At 39.0% G+C, this 21374-nt stretch overlaps 1 protein-coding gene across 1 annotated transcript in view; it reads left to right on the top strand.

Annotated features, from left to right (window-relative positions):
• KCNU1 (potassium calcium-activated channel subfamily U member 1) overlaps positions 1-21374 on the top strand; it is a 127899-nt gene that overhangs the window by 909 nt on the left and 105616 nt on the right. Inside the window, 7 exon segments of the mRNA XM_047770421.1 lie at positions 2234-2350; positions 11753-11814; positions 12885-12975; positions 14273-14384; positions 15281-15356; positions 16722-16797; positions 21025-21195. Of these exon segments, the coding sequence (XP_047626377.1) occupies positions 2234-2350; positions 11753-11814; positions 12885-12975; positions 14273-14384; positions 15281-15356; positions 16722-16797; positions 21025-21195 (705 nt within the window).

Below are 21374 nucleotides of genomic sequence, written 5' to 3'. Positions count from 1 at the left end.
TTCCTTAAGAGAACCCATTTCACCTATGCTTTGTAATTAATACTGAAAAGGTGCTGGAAACATTGTCGAGATGCTAAATGCTGACATAAAATAACAGAATTTAGAACTTGGTGACTTTTTTAAGGCCATTAGCAATATCATAATATGATATTCAAGTGTCTATATTCGAGAAGTATCCAATATGGAAGTTTATAGATTTCCTTGATGGATTCATTCTAATTATTTCTAGATTAAAGACTTTAAACAGTGGCATAACAATTGGGAAAGAATCCTGGGCTGTTGGCTTCTTAACACCCCAGGTAGGGGGCACAAGTCAGTCCTGGTATGGTGTATTTGCCTTCTACCTTTTTTATTTCAGCGCACAACTTTCTTGGTAGAATTATTTAATCTCCTTAGACTTCTGCTCCAGGAAATGTATCTTCTTCCCCATTATCTTCATTTTGTGTGGTTACAAAATTGTGAGAACCCATTTGTCCATAAACATTTTCTACATTCTTCATTTCTTTCTTTTGATGTAATTTATGTCTACCCTCCAGTCCAGGGGTAACTTTTTCACTTCAAATAGGAAGCGCATGTGACAAAATGTTAATAAGTGAAGTCTGAGCGACCAGAAGACTATATTGCTCTGCTTTTAAATCTTGAAGAGAGGGTTTGATGAAAGTTGAGTGGCTTCTCAATAATGTCATATCTAATTAAATGGAGAGTGTTGTATTTTTCTCTAAGCCCTTGGGGAAGTTGGTCTAATGCAAAAATGTCACAAATCTAGATACTGTGAAATGTTCTTTTTAAAAATTATTTGGAGTCATAATTTTCTTCTTAAATGTGCATTTTAAAAAGATTTACTACATTCATAAGTACAGTTTTATTATATCTTAGGACCAATTTGTTTTCCCACAGAAGGCACCTCAATTTTATAATGGAATTCAAATGAGTGTTCCATATTAATGCCATCAAATGTTTTTTTTAAAAAAATCAATGTTCAGACAACTTCCCAGGGAGGCACATGATGAGTCATAAGTATTAGAGGCAATCATTGATCAAGATATAAACTCTATCAAATAGTCATTTAATGAGCCTTCTCTTCTTATCATTCATAAATATCAGTAGAATAATTAAGCCATTTCAAAACCCTAGCTTTGCATAAGATGATCTTTTTTGAAAGTCAGAGGCCTCTGTCTGCATGGCGTAGTCAAGCCCAGCTTCCTTGGGTCTTTCTCTGTGGCAGTTCAAGATTGTCAGTGGACGTGGCGTCTGATTCACATCCTGGCCTGTTCTCACTGCTTGTCCATGGGCTGGTCGTTACTTTCTGTATAAGTCAGTATACAGAAATAATTTTATCCAAATAAAAGGGATTTAATCAGACTTAGTTTGTTTACATCATAGGATTATAATACATTTCAAAGAACATTGTCCCTTGCTAACTGCAGGGGGGTTGTTGCAGGACATGCACCCCCATCCCCAAATATGGGAATGCTCAAATCTCTTACATAAAATGACATAGTACTTGCATATAACTTGCACACATCTTACGGTATACTTCAAATCATTTCTAGGTTAGTCCTATTACCTAATACAATGTAAATGCTATGTAAATAGTTGCTAGCATTTACATTCAAGTTTTGTTTTTTCAGAACTTTCTGGAATTATCTTTTCAAATATTTTCTATCAGAGGCTGGTTGGTTGAATCCTCAAATGTGGAACCTATGGATACAGAGGGGAGATTGTATAATAAGTAAAGCCATTTTATAAATTCAGCAAGATATGATACCAGATAAGGAATTAAAAGCAACATAAAATGGCTAAAATGTTCTTCCTTCTTCCACTCTCTAAAAAAGCAGATGGAGAAATCAATTGGTAATGTTTTTTTCTTTGTCCGTGTGTCATGATAGAAAAGGATAAGATGTTTATTCCCAGAACACAAAGAAGCACACTGCTCCCAACCCTGATCATTACAATATCATTCCAAAATGCAAGCATGAAGGGTCTGGAGCGGAGAGCATGTTAGAAGGGCACAGCAAAGACTGCAGAATTTAGAATGAAAAAACCGTGCAGAAGAGCAGCATAGTAAAATTCATTATGTGAAGACAGGGGAAGCAACTTCAGTGCTCCTGGGGGTGGAGGAGGTGGGGTGCAGTCTGCCTGATGCCACAGCAGGAGATGCCATCAACATGCATGATACAGATGACTGTCTCCGAGAACCGGCTCACTCTCAACTCCTCTCTCTTGCTTGCAGGGAATTGTGTCAGATAACATAGGTCATAGACATTCAAGAAGTCTCAGCTTCCAGGGAGCATTCCACGATCGTATAGAAATGTTGCTCTCAGCACAGACCTTTGTGGGACAAGTGCTGGTAAGTACATTTCCAGTAGCAGCTTTTCAAGGAGCTTTAGCTGCAAGTGTAATGTATAGTCAGTGTTTAGACTTTTATCACCCAGGTAAGTGTCTGCTGTTCCCTGGTGGCCTTATCTAAAATACCGCTACTTCCCAACTAGCATCTCACTGTGTCTGCACTCTCTACCTATGATTCTGCCTGCTTTTACTTTGGACTGATATAATTACTTGGCATTATATTTTCTATTCATTGTCAGACCACCCGCTGGAAGAAAACTTGATTAGCGCAAAGGTTGTGTGCACTTTGTTTTCCTTGTACACAGGTGGATGTCTGGTGAAGAGCCGAAGTTCAAAAAATGCTGCTTCTTAGTAGATTATCTGGCCTGTAATGCTAGTTTTTAGTAGATTATCTGGCCTGATTATTAGAGATTCTTTAATTACAGCTCTTTTCCCCTCCTTTGATTCCAGTAGCCTCTTTTCCTCAATTTGCAAACAAGTCTTGTTTGCCCCTCCAAGATATTATTTATTTATGTCCTGTTTTCATCTAGGTAACTTTGACATATTAAAACTCAATCCAGGCATCATCTCCTTGGGGAAATCTTACCTTATCCCCATATTAAGTTGAGTTCTCTAAGTTTCTATAATATCCATTGAACTCTTATTAAATTTATCTGTACATCAGCCAGACTCCCCAGAGCACTGTGCCCTCCTTGAGAGAAAAGGCTGTGTCAAGGAAATATTTATGTGCCATTGTCTGGAAGTAGCAGATGCCCTATACATGAATATTACCCTGGCCGTCATTTCAGGAGTATCGTTTGAGCTGAAACATTCAAAACTCAAATCTGTAATTTGAGGGTATGCTGCCATCACATGGTGATAAGGAGGAAGGAGAAGTGCGTGGGCTGAAGGTCATCCTCTGCTCTTTGTAATTAGTACAAGCACGGCTCTTTTCTGGTTAACGTTGTTTAATTCAGATCTAACTAATTTGTAGAACTTATTTTAAAGTACATAAATAAATTTGCTTTGATAAACTCTACAGGGAACACTGATTCATCTGGGAATGGGCCTCTCCTTTTCTTCCTTCTAAAATTTTGGTCTCTCTTTTTTGCTTTTTAGGGCTGCACCCATATATGGAGGTACCCAGGCTAGGGATCGAACTGGAGCTGTAGGTGCTGGCCTACGCCTACGCCATAGCCACAGCAATGCAGGATCCAAGCTGTGTCTGTGACCTACACCACAGCTCATGGCAACACCGGGTCCCTAACCCACTGAGCAAGGCCAGGGATCAAACAAACCTTTGCCTTCATGGATGCTAGTCAGATTTTTTTAACTGCTGAGCCACGACAGGAACTCAGATCTCTTTTTTTGAAATCCCTGTCTTTACGATTTTTGAGAGAAAGATGTGTGCTTCTTTCTGATTTTATCAGGGATTATTTGGTTAGTAGTAAAGTCACTGGGGTGAGGCAGAAGAAAACTTGTACCATCTACCATATAAGCAGTGCATATAGGGAGTGGGTGGTGAAGGAACGGTCATTGATTACATTCCAATAAACATTATTTCTTTAATGATGGAAAAATTGAGACTCGGAATTTTTTTCTTTAGACCGCTTATGACAACTCATCTTCCCCCATAAGTTGTATCTATAAAATTTAAATTTTGAAATGTTAAAATGTCTTATTCCCTGTGGCAGTTGTTTGCAGAGAGTAGTAAAGTGAATGGTTAGTAGAGCTGGTGGAAGTAAAATTAGGTCTGGATTCAAGTTAATCTCCACTGATCTTGTGTTTTCAAATCAGGATACAACCCAGGAAAAGCTGCGGGTATTTGTGTGTAGTTTCTAACAAAACACCCAAGGGCCAGCGGGTCCGACCAGGACTCCAGCTTTCAGAGGTGCTAGATCCTAAAATGAATCTACCCATGGGCTCACCACACCAATATTCCTTTCCCACCTCTCTTTTACAATCCATTTTACCGAAGAGATAAATGAGGAATCTGACACATAAAGAGGTGAAATGTAAAAATTATAAAATGGGGATAAAAATACTATCTATAGATAGTCTATGTCAATGAATAAAGGAGTTACTATATGAGTTAACATATTGTTATTATTACATGAGGTCAATTAAGTGAATTATAGATGTGCCTGGCATTTAATAAGTATATCTAAGCATTGACTATAATTAATGTTTTTGTAAACAGAATACTCAGTGCTTGTATTTACATACATAAAATAAATAACTGAAATTGATGCTGAATCCTATCGCATTCTAGCAGTAAGTAAAATCCATAAATACATATAGTAATTGAAAAAATCCATCTCGGAATTCCCATTGTATCTCAGCGGTAACAAATCGGACTAGTATCCATGAGGATGAGGGTTTGATCCCTGGCCTCCCTCAGATGTGGGTTAAGGATCTGGCATTGCCATGATCTTTGGTGTCTGTGGCAGATGAGGCTTGGATCTGGTGTTGCTGTGACTGTGGTGTAGGCCGGCAGCTACAGCTCTGATTGGGCCCCTAGCCTGTGACCTTGCATATGCTATGGGTACAGCCTTTAAAAAAAAAAGAAAAGAAAAAAGAAAAAATCCATCTCAATTGGATGAATTTCCTATACAAATTTACTTTTGATAGCTAATAATTATCAGAATCCATAGTATAATTATGTTGCTTTAATCACATGTGTCTTAACAACTACAATAATTCAATCCCAAATAAATTTTTATTAAATTATTTCAAGATAGGTGTCAGAAATTTTAGATTTCCTTTTAGTTTTTTACATTCATCTCAAGATTTCAAACCTGTTCCCCCATTTCTGATTTGACTGCTATTTCTTCTCTATGGTAAACAGTTATTACAGAATCAACATGACAATCTATTTTATAAGTAGGATGAGCATTTAAGGCTGGGTTTTTGCAGGTAATCCTGAATAAAGTCTCTTTCATTCCTAAAAGGTTATATTTTTGGACAATAAATATCGTAGCTGCCTTAGTTTAAGTGAAAAATTTTGTTTCTCAAAGCCACATGACATTTTCCAAGTAAAAAGAGCCACCTAAGAGAATGCAACTTTGAAGGTCTCCTCGATTGCTCCGACGATTCAACTCCACCTTTGATTAGAAAGAACCTTTTTTCTCTTTCTACTCCTCATTCACAGCATTTCTCTCTCATGATGGGCCATGTACCTCCTTTTTGGTCACATGCGGCTTGCTGGAGATTTGTACATTTCATTAGTCTCATGATATATGTGTAATTAGTATCACTTTTATCCTTCATAATTTCAGTATCCTGTTATTCCCTATTTATTTTAATTCCCCCTCTCAGTCAGTTTTAATGAAGATAGCACATGCTATCCCAGAAGTTCAGGGTGAGAATTTTCTAATAAACCTTTCTTGATAGGAAATTGCTTCTTCTTGTATCATCCAAAGGTCCACCCCAAGCTTTGAGATGGGTTGACCAGATGGATGGACCCTGAGTTTATTCAGAGAAAACCTCCCAACAGGTTCCCCTTGCAAGGAGATGAGGCAGGGAAAGTGAGTTTTAGCCCCTAAAGACACAAGGTTTAACCCGCAACAAGTAAGCTACCCCACCTTGTGAAACTTGCCCTGGAAAAGGAACATCCTTACTCACAGGTTAATTTTCCACCGTGGCAGTGGCTCACATTGTGTCTCATAGTTGAGGGCCCGAGGACCATCCTGGAGCCTCTCCACTCCTCCTCCTATGTGCTGTACCAGGACAGGGTGCAGGTGGCCTTGGCCATCTCGTGTCCGTCATGCTTCCTCTTCATCATCCACCCGGGTTGCCAAAGCCTCCGTGAAGCAACTTTGACACTCCTTGGATACCACACTCCACAGGTGGTGCTTTTTCAAGGTCAGGAAGCGACCGCACTGGTAGGCTAGTGTCACAGGGACCTGGTAGAAGTGGGCACCTTTGAGGATGAGTGCCGGCCCATCACAGGCTGCCAGTTTTTCAGTGCCCTGCGGAAGGTAGTGCGGGAGTTAGGTTCCATGGTTGCCTGTTCCTCTGCAGAAGCAGCGTGGTACTTCTCAGGCTGCTTCCTTTTCATGGCTTCCTGAGTCACAAGGATCCTGATCAGTACTGCGTTTCCTCCTGTGACATCACATTGGTCAGTCTCCTCACCACTGAATTTCCTAACAGTTTTTCGTGGCTGGGGCAGCTTTGATTAACTGAGTCTTTCCGAGCTCGCGCTCACATTTCCTCCCCAGTCAGCTCTGCCCAGGGCTGCCAGGCATCTTCCTCCTGAACCCGGGGACCCCTGGGACCCAGAACCCCGGAGGCTCCACCTCGATGGGCTGAGCAGGACAGCACTGCGCATGCCCAGCGCCAGGTCCCACCCACCTGCACAGCCTTCACCCTGGCCAGGCGTCTGGCAGAGTTGAGTGGGGGCTGCGGTGCTCGTTTTAGCAGTTTTTTCAGTGAAATTGGATTTATAAAAATTTTTCCTGGAGTCCTTTGGCCACATCTCATAGGCAGGTAATGTGCTTATTTTTATTGATGCCTGATTCATCTTTAAGTTGTTTTAGGTTTTAATTTTGATTTCTTGTTTGATTCCTGATCTACTGCTGAGGAGTGTTACATGCTTTTGTTTCCTTGCGGACAGAGTGGCTCTCTTTTGTACTTTGGTAAAATTTATAGTCCACGAATATCACTACCTTTATGATCTCTAGTTGATGGAATTTATGAGGAAATTCTTTGTTGCCTAGTAAATGATCAGTTTTTATTATCGTGCAGTGGACTTTTGAGAAGATTTGTTCGATATGTAGTCACTATAATTGTTATATATGTTTTCCTTAGCCTTAATTATTTGCTGACTGAAGAGGGCATGTCAAAAATTTTCATTTGTGATTTTATAGTTTTATGAAATATCTAACATTTTTTAAACAGATTTTGAGTTATGTATTTTATGTAACATCAGTTGATGAATAAATTTATTATGTCTTCTTGGTTGATTGTGCCTTTTGCTAATATGCAACATCCATTTCGGTCTCATTTTAGTGGTGTTTCTCATGGTGTTCTTTTCCCTCCCTGAGATATTTTTAGGATAGGATATTATTCGCACCTGATGGGGATGTCTATGGCCAGCTCTCTCTCAGTCTTCCTGTCTTGTTTCCTCTTAAGTATGTCTCTTTAAATATCATGCAGCTGGATTTCTGTTTATATTGATTTAAGAATACATTTATTTGTTCATTTACCAGAGAATTTAATTATTCTCCTTTATGGTGATCTTTTTCATTGGTCTTTATTATATTTAGAGATTTAATTTGCTGCATAATAGACTATCTAAATATCAGTGGCTTAAACAAACTAACAGATGTTAGTAAAGAAAGGGAGAATGGGTATTGTATAAACAATGAGGACCTTTGAGACGTCTTAGTTCCTTATCTTAGGTGGAGAGGCAGAATTACACACATGGTGATTGAGAATTTTGAGAGGCATGAACTCTGACATTGGCTCCTCCACATCTTGCTCTGTAATCTTGATTATGTTAATCTTCCCAAACTGCACTTCTGTTATATCATGTGAATAACTTCTTTAGAAAACTGTAGGGAGTGTTGTAAACCCTTCACCAGTTTACTAACCATTGGCTGATATTTTCTTTCCTTATTAGTTCCTTTGTGTTAATTTTACTTATTTGTTGCATCTTTTGACTTGGATTTTTTCCATTTTTAATAGAATAGCATAGGCACATTGGTAAACGAAATTCAGAACAAACTTCCCACCTGTATTTCTCTCTAATAATATATCTGCATGTTTTATATCTATATACTGCTCTTGCATGAGACCTTTGGTATGTTTTTCTTCCACAGCACTCCACTCTCCTTCTGGAAATTACTGAATTAATCTGAACATTCAGTTCCAGATAGCTACTGTGGTTTATTGTTTGTTTGTTTTTTAGCACTGCACATCGGGTCAGGTTTTCTTCTTAATATTTGTTTTAAAGTTAAAGATTCCATTAATTTTTTCAAGTTTCATTTGGCACCACTTTTTCTTAGGTAACTTATTTTGTCTTTCTAATTTTTTTCTTGAGGACTTGCCATATTCATTTGCAAGGGAAATTGTAGCTGGTATGCTTTCTGAATCCTCGAATATCTAAAAAAATGTTTTTTCCCTTTTTTTCACAAGTGAACAAGAATTTGGTTGGGTTTGGAATTCTTGACTTGTAATCCTTTTTCCTAAAATCTCTGTAACTGCTGTTTCGAAGTGTTCTAGCACGTAAGGTTACCTGCTAGATACAAGCTCTTGTTTCTCAGCTCCAAATCCACCCTCTATCCCCTGCTTTGTGATAGGAGGCCGGCACTCAGAAATTACATGTGTCTTTGTCAGCTACCATATGCCCTAGAGGTGGAATAGGGAACTGTCCCTATGTTTTACATTTTTTTTTTCCAACCTCACCTGATTAGTGGTCTTTGACAGCACTATCAGAACCAAGCTCATAGCATCTCTTCAGAGGAACTATTACCAGCCAAACCAGGACCCCTCCTCAGTATGAAGCTCACCTCCAAAGAGCACCTCTTTTAAGGTGCTAAATGTTGATAATCCCCAACCTCTCTTTGTTGATCTCCCAGCCAGCCCTTGGGGGGGGGGGTGCAGCTTCTTCCAGTTACTACCTCTGTGTTACTCCCATGTTCCTTTGTCTTTCCAATCTTCTACTATTTGGCAGATTTTTAGAATCTCACAGGAACTCTAATTGTAATTTTTTAAAAAGTTTAATTACCTTTTCTCTGTTAACTCTTTGCCTGGAAGTTATTTCATCTATTTTGTCTGCCTCCTCCTCCTGTTTTCTTATACTTTCCTTATAACTGGCAATTTTCTGTTTCCTGCTAATATTCACAAATGAAGGTTTAGTGTATTTACAGTCCCCTTGTAAACTGTGTTGGCTGCTGTTTGTGTTCTGAAGATACCCATAACCATCCACTAACTAAGCAGGAGTTTTAAGCCCCACTGTGGAAATCAAAGCTTCCTACCCTTCCAAATAGCCAGCACTGCGTCTTTGCCCCTTTAACCTAAGGAAAATGCTTAAGTCCCCTCAGAATATCTCCCATTTCAAACTGACAAACTGAACAGTATTCACAAACTGTTAGTGCCTTCTTATGATATGGTACACATTTTGCTCTTTATTGTATATAATTTCTGGATTGTCTTCTTTAGGCTTGTGGCATGAAGTAGGTCTTAGTTTGAATAAAGCTAAAATTTTCTTCTGTTATTTTTTTTGTTTTTAATTTCTATGGTGTGGAGGGCTCTAAATATATGGCCTTGTCACTGTCTTTCTGGTAGTCTGTCAATACATGATTTATACATGAAGAACCACTCATGGGATTTAGTAAGAGAGACAAAATATGTAATTATATGTAAGAGGAAAAAAGATTTCATGAAAACTATTAATAGCAATTTACTAAGATATATACATATATGTATATATGTATGTATGTATCTCCACATATCCACTCCCAACATTTTTCCTGAACATCAGACTACACTTGCAACTGTATATCTCCATAAGACCCACAAACTTGGTCATATCTTCACTGACACTTGGTTCAGATGTTAAAATGGAATTAATAGCAAGAGATGAGACCCCAAGAAAAATAGATGCCAGTAGGTGTTTTAAGGAAGCTGCAGAACTGCTGCTTATAGAGCCTAGAGCCACTGGAAGAAAACCAGCCTCAGCTGTTAATGCCTTGACCAATGTCATGTAAATTGGGGTTAGTTGGAAAGTAAAGGATTTTGGAACAAGCTGTAGTTGTGGCAGAGGTGGAGAAGGGGCCACTCAGAAAGGTTAGATGGCATCTCTTGAAACTTTGAGGACAGAGGGGACTGATGTCTGGCTTGTTTGTGTTAAGGGGTGGCCACACTGGAGATACCCTGTTATGCCAGTGTTTGTGGGGGCAGAAGATACTTGAGCTGGTCACTGGGCTGGATATGGTTCCCATGTGAGAGTCTTCTCTAACCTGGCCAAGGAGGGGCAGGGTTCCATCAGAATACAGGGATGTGAGGCATGCTGGGAAAAGAGCTATGAGCAACCAGTGAGAGAATATGCCTTCACTCAGCTCAAGGGGAACCATGAAGGGGATGCTTTGCAATTAAATATTATCAGGATGACAGCCCTTCTGCCCCCTCGCCCAGCATCTCTGATCCTTATAAGTTGCTCTCTTTTATCTTCCTAGCATGTATCTTCTCATTGTAAGTTGCATATTAATTACTCCACATATTTTTAGACCATGAGCTCCATAAAGGCAGGGATTTTTGCATATGCTGTTGACTGATATATCCCCTTAATCACCATAATAATACCTGGGTCATGGTAGGTACTAAAGCAGTATCTATTGAACCTGAATAGGAATTGAATTGGGATCTCCAAAGAGCCTTGAAATATCCCAGGTAAGTAAACATTAAACACTTCCCATGTCCAGAGAGCCCAAGAGGGAGAACTTAGTGACTGATCACCAGTCAAGTCCCACATTTTCCACCATCACCCCCCTTTCTGTTCACTCGCCTGCACTGACCTACATTTCTGGAGAGGCCAGAGGTAACCTAGTCAGTGGGCAACGAGGAATGAAAAAACAAAAGGGCTTAGCAGAGAAGAAACTGAACCCTTTCCAATACAGGTAGCCTGCCCAAGGAACACCTGAGCCAGAAGGGAGTGAAGCTTTAATTGTAAATAAAATTCAGAATTTTGCACTGGACTGAACATATTTTTAAAAATGCTTGTAAACTAGAAATGACTGAAGGTATGTTCAGTTACCTACTATTAATCAGAAAAGTCATGGAGGCTGTGAAAGATTTCAACCAAATGAATCGAGGGTTTTAAATGGATACATTTCTGATTATAGTCCACTAGTTTTTCTTATTTTGCAGACCAGATATAGTGATTGGTATGTTAAGCACTCATTTTCTCTTCTCACTTTATTGCACACTTGCTCTCCTGTCAGAATTCTAACCGTCCTTGAGACAGGCATGTTTGGGACTGTTTTTTCGCCAACAGAATAGGCAGTTCAAGTTAAGAGTCTGTGTCCCACTGCCCTCATTTTCTAGCATGTAATAAAGTTCATAATGCACATTAAGTACTTAACAAATGTTTAATGAATAAGTGGATGACTAAACAATAGGACTTCTTGAGATCAGAAAACTTTAGGAGCAGCAGAAAGGACAAGTTCTTTATTCCAAAGTGTGTAAAATATAAAATTAGATAAGTAAAATACGTTCATTTAGTGAATACTCAGTCAAGGTCCAGTAATGTTTTCTTGAATGAATGAATGAATGAATGCGAACACAAATGCATGTGTGAATAAATGTCTACATATATATAGGCAAGGGGAGAAGGGAAAACACAATTTTGTTGGTTTCTTTATTTATCTATGTTCATGTTAATAGAAGGGATTTGTACATCTGTTCCTGATTTTATTTCCAGGTGATCCTTGTTTTTGTCCTAAGCATTGGGTCTCTTGTAATCTATTTCATCAACTCTACCGAGTAAGTAAAATCTTCAGTCATTCTTATCTGCTTATATCAGTAGTTTGCTGGCTAATTTGGAGATTCCTCTCAGGAATAATGCTTAATACACTTTCCTATATACTCACACACACAAGATCATTAAGAAAAAAGGATAAGTGCTGAGTTTCCCCCAGGAAGCACTAAACCCAGCTCTCCCCCAAAATGCATCAGTTTCCCCTGCATCCTGTCATCCTTTCCTGCTGGGAGCTGGGGTGCTGTGCCTAAGTCTACTCTAGAGTTTCTGGGACTCTGAGCCTCCAGTTGTCATCTCCATAAATGAGGACCTTACATGCCTTTGTATTCTTTAGGTATTGAAGCAGAAGTTCTGAAGATGTTTTAGGGTTCCTAGTAGGTTCTAGACAACTTTGGGTGGTCTTGAGAAAGGAAAACACTAGACCTGGCCTGAGATAGAGGAGCAGAAGGGAATGCCTTCTTCTCTGAAGGCATTCCTTTCTTCTGTGCCAAAGTTAGGATTTAATCTGAATTCCATGTTGATCCTCCGAGAAGTCTGTTGATTTCCAGCTAAAGTAAAACTAGGATTATAGGACCACACAAGTTGGACTGCTTTAGAGATCCTAGGGGAACTAGCAGTCTTTGCTTCATGGATTGCTTACTCATCTTGTAGGAATATTTTCTTTGAATTTGGTTCAGATCAGTTCATTTGACCTAGAGTAGCTCTCTATCAGAAGTGTATAGAAACCAGGATGCCCTGGCTGGGTAGATGGTCTTGCAAACCAAGAAGAGCCACATAACTCCTGGGCCTCTGAATCCCATTGATAAAAAGGAAACAGAACCAATAAACTCTCTGAAAAGAAGAGCAAATACTTCTCCCATTGTTTTTGGCTCCATTCATAGCCCAGTGGTTTTGTTCATAACCCTGCTCCCAAGAGAAAAGTAAGTTCCTTGAGATGGGCGCTTAACTGTTAGATTGACCATTCATAGTAAATAAAGAGAAAATTGCCCACCCATCTGTTCTCTTTAGTTGGTCCTCTGTAGATGCAGCTTTTAAAACGTGTGTCTTTATAAACTGTGCTTGTTTCTTTTTCCAGCCCTGTTAGAAGCTGTTCTTCGTACCAAGACAAAACCATCCCGATTGATTTGACTTTCAATGCTTTCTTCAGTTTCTATTTTGGGTTGAGAGTAAGTACCTGTTGTAAGTAGGAGTCAACAGATACACATAACTGTAAGGAGATCTGTAAGGAGATACAAAGAGAAGCCTTCCTCATACAGTCTGCCTCTGTTTTCAGCCTCTAAATCTAAAGGGTCTGGGCCCTAAATTGTCAAATGTATAATGAGACCTCCAAAACTCTCTCCTGCACTTGAAACTGTAAATCAGGCCAAAAATTTCAGCACAAATGAAAAGGATTCCTTTTTAAAATATCATCACCCTGTCACACTGTCCTCCTTATTGGCTTCCCACCTGCCACTGAGAAAGAATTACTAGTGATTGTAAGTTGGCAGAACCCGAGTGACAAGCCTCTGAAAATGCCATTGGCTCCATTGATGACACATATGCCATATAACTCTATAAAATACTTTTGTGTCCTTAATTTTGTTGCATTCATTTATTCAATAGTTTTCTCATTCCACAGCACTTTTTTGGGGCCCACCCCAGATCTAGATTCTAGATTTCTAGATTTATCTATTCCATGTTTGTGGGAGACTACGTCTATGTCTATGTCTATATTTATATCTACGCACACCCGTGTATGCATGTGCATATGTAGATATACACACATTTACATATAAAAATTATATGTATGTATATATAAAACATATACATCTTAGGTATATGTATGTATTTCTATAATCTTCTTTCAAAACTTACTTTGACCACAATGACCATCACACTCTTATTTTTACAGCAGATTTTCCCTTCGGGAAATGCTTGTTCTCTTAATTTAAATAGAGAAGCTCAAAACATAAGGCTTGGCCAGCCCAGTCTCTAGACAAGTTGTATTTTTTCCATTGAAGACTATCCTAAATCATGGGTCTTCACTGCTCACAAATAAGTGTTTTTTAATATATGTAATTATTATTGGAAAGCTCTAGGAGAAGTGGGAAGGTCAAAGTGTCTTTGCTGAAGTGTAAGAGTTAAGATTTTGTAAGTAAGATGGATTCATATTCATTCATTGAGCACCCGCTAAAGGTGCAATCTCTAGAGTTACATATAAACATACAGTTATCTATATATCAATATAAATATATATTATATATAAATAACTATCTGAATATGTATATGTGTGTGTATATATATATGTGCATATTGTATGTGTATAGTAGAATGAGATCAGAGCTTCAGTTGATGAATGAAATATAATAGAATGAGAACAGAGCCTCAGCTGATGAATGAAATATAGCTGGAAAAAGCCATTCTTGTGTTCACTTCAAAATTTGAAGGTAACAGAAATTGAAGTGTTTTGTTTCCATTTCACAGTTTGTGGCAGCTGATGACAAGGTCAAGTTCTGGTTGGAGATGAATTCGATTGTAGACATCTTTACTATCCCACCAACCTTTATTTCTTATTATTTAAAGAGTAATTGGCTAGGTAAGTGAATTGTGGGACTCAAGAACAATCTCAAAGCCCCTTGGTGTTCCTTCATAAATACCCATTTTCCTTTGAAGTCTAAATGCCATTTAAAAAACTTCTCCCCCATGATTGTGTGGTTTCATAATATATTTTCAGAACCCATTTTTTTTTTTACCCCAGTCCCTGGCAATGGCCCTGATGCAGGCAGGTGTCAGTGGTTGTTGTTTATGAATTAGCTGGTCTACATCTGAGGGGAAGGGCCCCAACATCCCTACCTCTTGTGCTGGGATCCCACCCTACTGGGAGAGGTGCAGAGCCTCCTGCAGTCTTTGAAAATAGTAAAACATCATATCCAGACATGCAAAATATTGATTAATTAGTTACTTTGTCTTTAAAGTGGATGTGCTGCCTGTGGTTGTTCTGTGGCTTCTCTCAGTGTTTATGTAATCTTATTTATTATCTACAAAATATTCCATACCAAAGTTGTTGTCAAACTGCGTAAAGGAAAACAGCATGCAAACCCTGAGGAGCATATCACAGAGATTCTTTAATCAGGTGTTTAAGTGGTTAATGGATCATTGGCTCTCGAGTTAAATAGAGTAAAATATGAGTAGTGCTATACGTTTTGCATTAGCTCAATAACCGTATGAGGTGGGTACCATTATAATTCCCATTCTATAGGTGAGGAATTAGCGAAAATAAGGGGGTTTCCTTAGATTACAACAGCCATTTAGCGTCAGGGCCAGGATTTGAACTAGAGTTCTGGTCTTAAACTGATGACATTGCAATATATAAAATTGGAGCATTTCAGGGAGAGGAAGAAGGAAAGCAGACCCAGCCCCAGCAGTGGGATAATTCAGACCGCACTGTTCAATGATCTTCTTCTTTGGCAGCTTTCTTTGTTTGTTTTGTAGGTTTAAGGTTCTTAAGAGCATTACGGCTGCTGGAACTCCCTCAAATCTTGCAGATTCTGCGAGCCATCAGGACCAGGTAAACGCCAGCCCTACCCCAAGTACTGCTTACTCACTCTTTGGATTAAGAAATTCAAACATTAACTGAACCTTTAATTCAGCTCATTTCTCAAGACCTCAGTGTGAAAATCACGAAATCCCTTACATCCAAAGATACCATTTGTTTACTTTTCCCCATTGCATTAACCTCACACACTGCCTGGAAAGTTTGCAATCATTTTGTTTATTTTTAATTTTTTTTACTTTTTTTTATGGCTGCACCCATGGCATCTGGAAGTTCCCAGGCTAGGGATTGAATCCGAGCTGCAGCTGCAACCTACACTGCAGATGCGGCAACATGGAATCCTTTAACTCACTGTGCAGGGCCAAGTATCAAACCTGAACCTACGCAGTGACCAGAGCCACTGCAGTTGGGTACTTAACCCACCGTGCCTCAGGAGGAACTCCTGCCGTCATTTGAAAGAGTTTGTTTCTTCTTTCTTTGTTTGGAGCTACCATGTGTCAGTCAATTGAGGCTTTAATTATGCTCCCCCCTCAATTTTTCTTTAAATTGAAGCAATTCAGACACTGACTATACATATTCACTGTCATCGTCCACACCACTGCCATCTGGAAATGTAGGACAGTTCCTCTGAGCCTGAGAGCTGCCCAGTAGCAGCAGTAAACTCTTTCTGAGAGAAATAGAGCCACCTAAATGTCTTCAAATATTAAAATTAAAATTGAAAAAATCCAAACTACCTTTCAGCATCAATACTGCTAAAGTTTTAAACTCTCCATGCCTCTCTGTTCTCACTAGAAGCATCAGATAGTACTGGCCAGGTGGATCTCAGTGCTGAGAGTTTATGCATGACGGCACATTTGGGATCAGATGGGGGCTGTTCTTGTGGGAGAGTGGCCCACTGAGAACCACAGAGAATTCAGCTAAACTCTAGGGCTTTCCTTAGGAGACAGGAGATTTGTGTGCTCCTCTTCATTATCCTGGTGTGAGTTCAGCATTATGAGCCTACGCATCTGTGATCTATACAGATTTTTATTTCGCAAGCCTGCTCTCCAGATTCCCAGGACACTGCCTTTTGTCAGTACAATATCAGGCTAATGGAGATCATCAGATACTAAACTTTTTGAATAAGCGTGTGACACAGTGTACTTGAGAACCAGATCCACTCTTATGTGTGTGTGGACCAAGGAGAAGATCCTGTAACAATGCACATCAGTAGGTCAAGGTGGGGCCTGGGAGTCTGCATTCCTGATATGCTTCGAGAAGAACATATCATTGCTCCTGGTCCAGGAACCACACTTGAAGAATGAGTGTGTAGAGGGTGAGGCATTTGTGTGGCTCTGGAACTTGTCGGAACCCACCAACTCCTTGTCTTTCTCCCCCCAGCAATTCAGTGAAGTTTTCCAAACTGTTATCAATCGTTCTCAGCACCTGGTTCACTGCAGCAGGATTCATTCACTTGGTAAGCACCTCATCCAACTGTCTAAGGGCCCTGGTGTGCACGAACATCTCTTCTTTAAAGATGGGAGGACCCCTCTGAGCTCTGGCCCCCATCACCGTAACTGGTGTGAGGGTTCTCTTTTACTTCCTGTGGCTGGGTTTTTCTCCACCCCATATTTCTCACGAATGTGTGTCTTCCACAGTCAAGTATGTGTGTGTTTTCCAACTTTCAAAACCTGTTCATGGGAAAGGATTTTAAAAACTTCCCCTTCAAAGGTATAAGCAGTTGGTAAAATTTATCGATATATCATCATAGGGGTTCCCGCATTTTGCAAAAAGAATAAAAGATCAGAGAAATGAAGCCAATGAGAGAATTTTGCACTTAATACAAGCTGGAGAGACTGGAGAGTTGGAGGCAGGGGGCAGTGGTTACCGAGTTGCAAAGGGGAGTTTGGGAGCTTTCTAGGTTCTCCTGGAATCAATATGTACACCTAGCTGCCTCCTTCACCTGCAAATAAGGTTAGTTCTCATTCCATGTAATCAGCAACATCATAAATGTATTTCAGCAATGGGAGAGAAACTCCTGGACTTTATTACTCAAGAAAAGTTGAGAGCCATCATTAGAAAATGCAGAAATTGAAGTGAGATGTTAAAAGCCTGCAAAGGCCTTTGAGAAAAGCAGAGCAAAACAAAAAATAGAGAAGTATTTTCCACTTGAGTCCTTCTCCCAAAATTAATTTTTAAAAGTGATAAGAAACATGGGGGGGGGGAGCATAAAAAGAAAAAAACAAATCCATAATCATATTCAGTTCATCAAGAAAAATGTCGAACACCAAATGAAAACACTGATAGAACCTTCAAGAAACAGATACAAACTATCATACATGAAATAGGTAAGCAATAAGGATTTACTATATAACACAAGGAATTATATTCAATATCTTGTAGTAACCTATAATTGAAAAAAATCAGAAAAAATAACTGAATCTCTATGCTGTACATCCAAAACCAAAACAAATTTTAAATCAACTGTATTTCAATTGAAAAAGAAATCCAAAACCAGCCACATCCATCCTCATCATGCAGATATCATGAGCCAGATATCACTGAGCTGTGTCACAGCAGTAAAGGCAGATCCCTGTGTCTGGAGGTTTAGCTTGAGGAGTGTGAGTCTACCATGGGAGAAGCTATTACCATTGTCCCCAGAGAGACATGTGGACTGTCACTCCTAGGAAAAAAGATATATGAAATATATATGATATATATTTAAATATATATGTATGTGTATTCATACAGGATTTTAATTGAAGTATAATTGATGTACAGTTTATATAAGTCATGGGTATACACTATAGAGATTCACAATTTTTTAAAGGTTACATTCCATTTATAGTTATTATAAAATATTTGCTATATTCCCCTTGTTGTACAATATACCCTTGTAGCTTTTTTATACTTAATTTGTACCTCTAATCCCTTACCCTTATATTGTCCCTTCCTCCTCTTCTCTATTGGTAACCAGTAGTTTGTTCTCTGTATCTGTGAGTCTGTTTATTCTTTGTTATAGTCACTAACTTGTTGGTATTTTTTAGATTCCACACATAAGTGACAGCATACAGTATTTGTCTTTCTCTGCCTGACTTACTTCGCTTAGCATAATACCCTTAAAGTCTGTCCATGTTGTTGCAAATGGCCAAATTTCGTTCTTTTTTATGACTGGGTAATATTCAATTGTAGATATATATCACATCTTCTTTGCCCATTCATGTGTTAGTTAGACGTTTTAAGTTGCTTCCATATCACAACAGTTTTAAATAATACTGCTGTGAACATTGGGCTCTATGTATCTTTTTGAATGAGTGTTTTTGTTTCTTTCAGATATATACCCAGGACTGGAATTGCTGAGCTATGTGGTAGTTCTATTTTTAAGTTTTTGAGGAGCCTCCATACTGTTTCCTACAGTGGCTGCACCAATTTACATTCCCACCAACAGTGGAGGAGGGTTCCCTTTTCTCCACATCCTCACCAACTTTTGGTATCTCTGTGGTTTTGATTTGCATTTCCCTGATGATTAGCAGTGTTGAACATCTTTTCATGTGCCTGTTGGCCAACTGCATGTCCTCTTTGGAAAATGTCTATTTAGTTCTATAGCCCATTTAAAAAAATTTTTTGATACTGAGTTGTATGAACTGTTTATATATTTTGGATATTAACCCCTTATCGGTCATATCATTTGCAGATTTTTCTCCCTTTCAGTAGATTGTCGTGTCGTTCTGTAGTTTCCCTCACTGTGCAAAAGGCTTTTAAGTTTACTTAGGTCCCATTTATTTTGTTTTTGGCTTTTTTTTTTTTTAGGGCCGAACCCATGGCATATGGAAGTTCCCAGGGTAGGGATTAAATCGGACCTACAGCTGCCGGCCTGTGCCACAGCCACAGCAATGCAGGGCCTGAGCCATGTATGCAACCTACACCACAGCTCATGGCAACGCTGGATCCCCAACCCACTGAACAAGGCCAGGGATCAAACCTGCATCCTCAGGGATACTAGTCAGATTCGTTTTCCCTGCGCCACAATGGCAATTCCAGGTCCTGTTTGTTTATTTTTGCTTTTTTTCCATTTGCTTTAGGAGATAGATCCACAAAACAACTGCTTGGATTCATGTCAACAGGTGTTGTGCCTGTTTTCCACTAGGAGTTAACATCTGTGTGATTTAAACTTGGTTTTCTTAGTAGAGTAGTCTTAGAAAATAGTAAAGTCTCCAGATAGTGGAAGCAGGTTAGTAGACTTTGCAGCCAAATCTACTACCAGCCATGGGAGTAAAGTATAGACATGCAGTCTCCTTACTTGGGAGTGGAGTCTTGTAGGAATTCGTGCTCTTAACCTACTCATAAAACTAATGGAAGGGAACTTTTAAAAAGTGATCAAATACCTGAGAAAAGTACATTATTTCTAATTTTCATTCCAGTTCTTAATAACAAAACAAAAACCCAACTTTCCCCAGGCATCTCTAGCATTTTACCATCTCTTGTGTTAAATGGACATGGAAAACCTCTAAGAAATATGTAAGCAATTTTGGAAGAAACAGTCTAAAAATGGCAAAATAAAGGAAAATTTGTATATAGTCTATATAATTAGCATATATTGTATATAATAACGAATGTTTAAAAATTTGTATTTATTAAAAATATAAAGTTAGTGCCATTGCCTAAATTACTCCTTTTATTTAATGTAAAAAAAAATAATCTGATAAACTTAGTTTCCTTAAACTATGATGACTTAGCAGGGAAATCAGAGGAAGAATTTTTTAGCATTTCTTTTTTTTTATTTTATTTTTATTTTTTATTTTTTGCTTTTTAGGGCTGCATTTGTGGTATATGGAAGTTCTCAGGCTAGCAGTTGAATTAGAACTGCAGCTGCAGGCCTATGCCATAGCAACACAGTATCCGAGCCTCGTCTGCAAATACATTGTAATTCATGGCAATGCCAGATACTTAACCCACTGAGCGAGGCCAAGGATTGAAACTGCATCCTCATGGATACTACTGCTGAGCCACAATGGGAATTCCCCTTTTCTTTTTTTAAAAAATTGAAATATAGTTGATGTACAATATATGTAAGTTACAGGTGTACAGTATAGTGATTCCTAGCTTTTAAAGGTTATGCTCCATTTGTAGTTATAATAAAATATTGGCTATATTTTCTGTTTTGTACAATATATCCCTATAGCTTAGTGCAGAGTTTCTTTTTAACCACTAAGAAGATTTTTGCAGGAAAGGAGGGAAATAAGACTTGTTTGTTCTTCCTTCCACACTAGCATTCATGACCTTAAGGTCACTGAAATGAAGTGCCTACTTAAAGTGCTTCTTTCCTTAATGATGATCCTGCCGTGGTTCAAATTATACTGAATAATAGTCACTCAGTCTCAGAGCCTCTGCATCCCATGGCTCCAGGATGGGAGGACGTGCCCACATAAGAAGAAGAGAGATGTCAGCCATCCTTCATTGACCACCTCCACTGTGGGGTCAAGCTTCGTGGTCCCCTCAGATCTCAGCAGTAGTCACAATGAAGGGAGGCCAGACTTCGCAGCTACCACTCACAGTTTGCAGACCCTTCACAACAACCTCTGGGAATCATTTCATATTTCATCTGGATTGAATTAAATGAAACTAATCCAACGTTTTGCTTATTTTTAAGCTTTCCCTTGGATTCCACTCTGAGACCTCTCCCAAATCTTCTCTCTTTGGACAGGTAGAAAATTCTGGTGATCCCTGGCTCAAAGGTAGAAATTCACAGAACATATCCTATTTTGAGTCCATTTACCTGGTCATGGCAACAACGTCAACTGTTGGCTTTGGAGATGTGGTAGCCAAGACATCCCTGGGACGGACCTTCATCATATTCTTCACCCTAGGGAGTTTGGTGAAGAATGTTTTTAATATCTTTTTACTGTAGCTCATAAGCTGAAAAAATTTGGTTAATGGTGAGAAACAGAGCAATATGGGTTTCGAGTGCATGTTGCATTATTCAGAGCAGGCGTCCAATGGGAATGAAGAGATACAAGAATCCCCTATTTTCCAGACTGCATCCTCTGGAGCCCA

The sequence above is a fragment of the Phacochoerus africanus genome, chromosome 3 (genome assembly GCF_016906955.1).
Source record: "Phacochoerus africanus isolate WHEZ1 chromosome 3, ROS_Pafr_v1, whole genome shotgun sequence".
Classification (NCBI taxonomy): Eukaryota; Metazoa; Chordata; class Mammalia; order Artiodactyla; family Suidae; genus Phacochoerus; species Phacochoerus africanus.
Note: the sequence above shows the minus strand (reverse complement) of the source record. Positions and strands in the feature narration are given on the sequence as shown.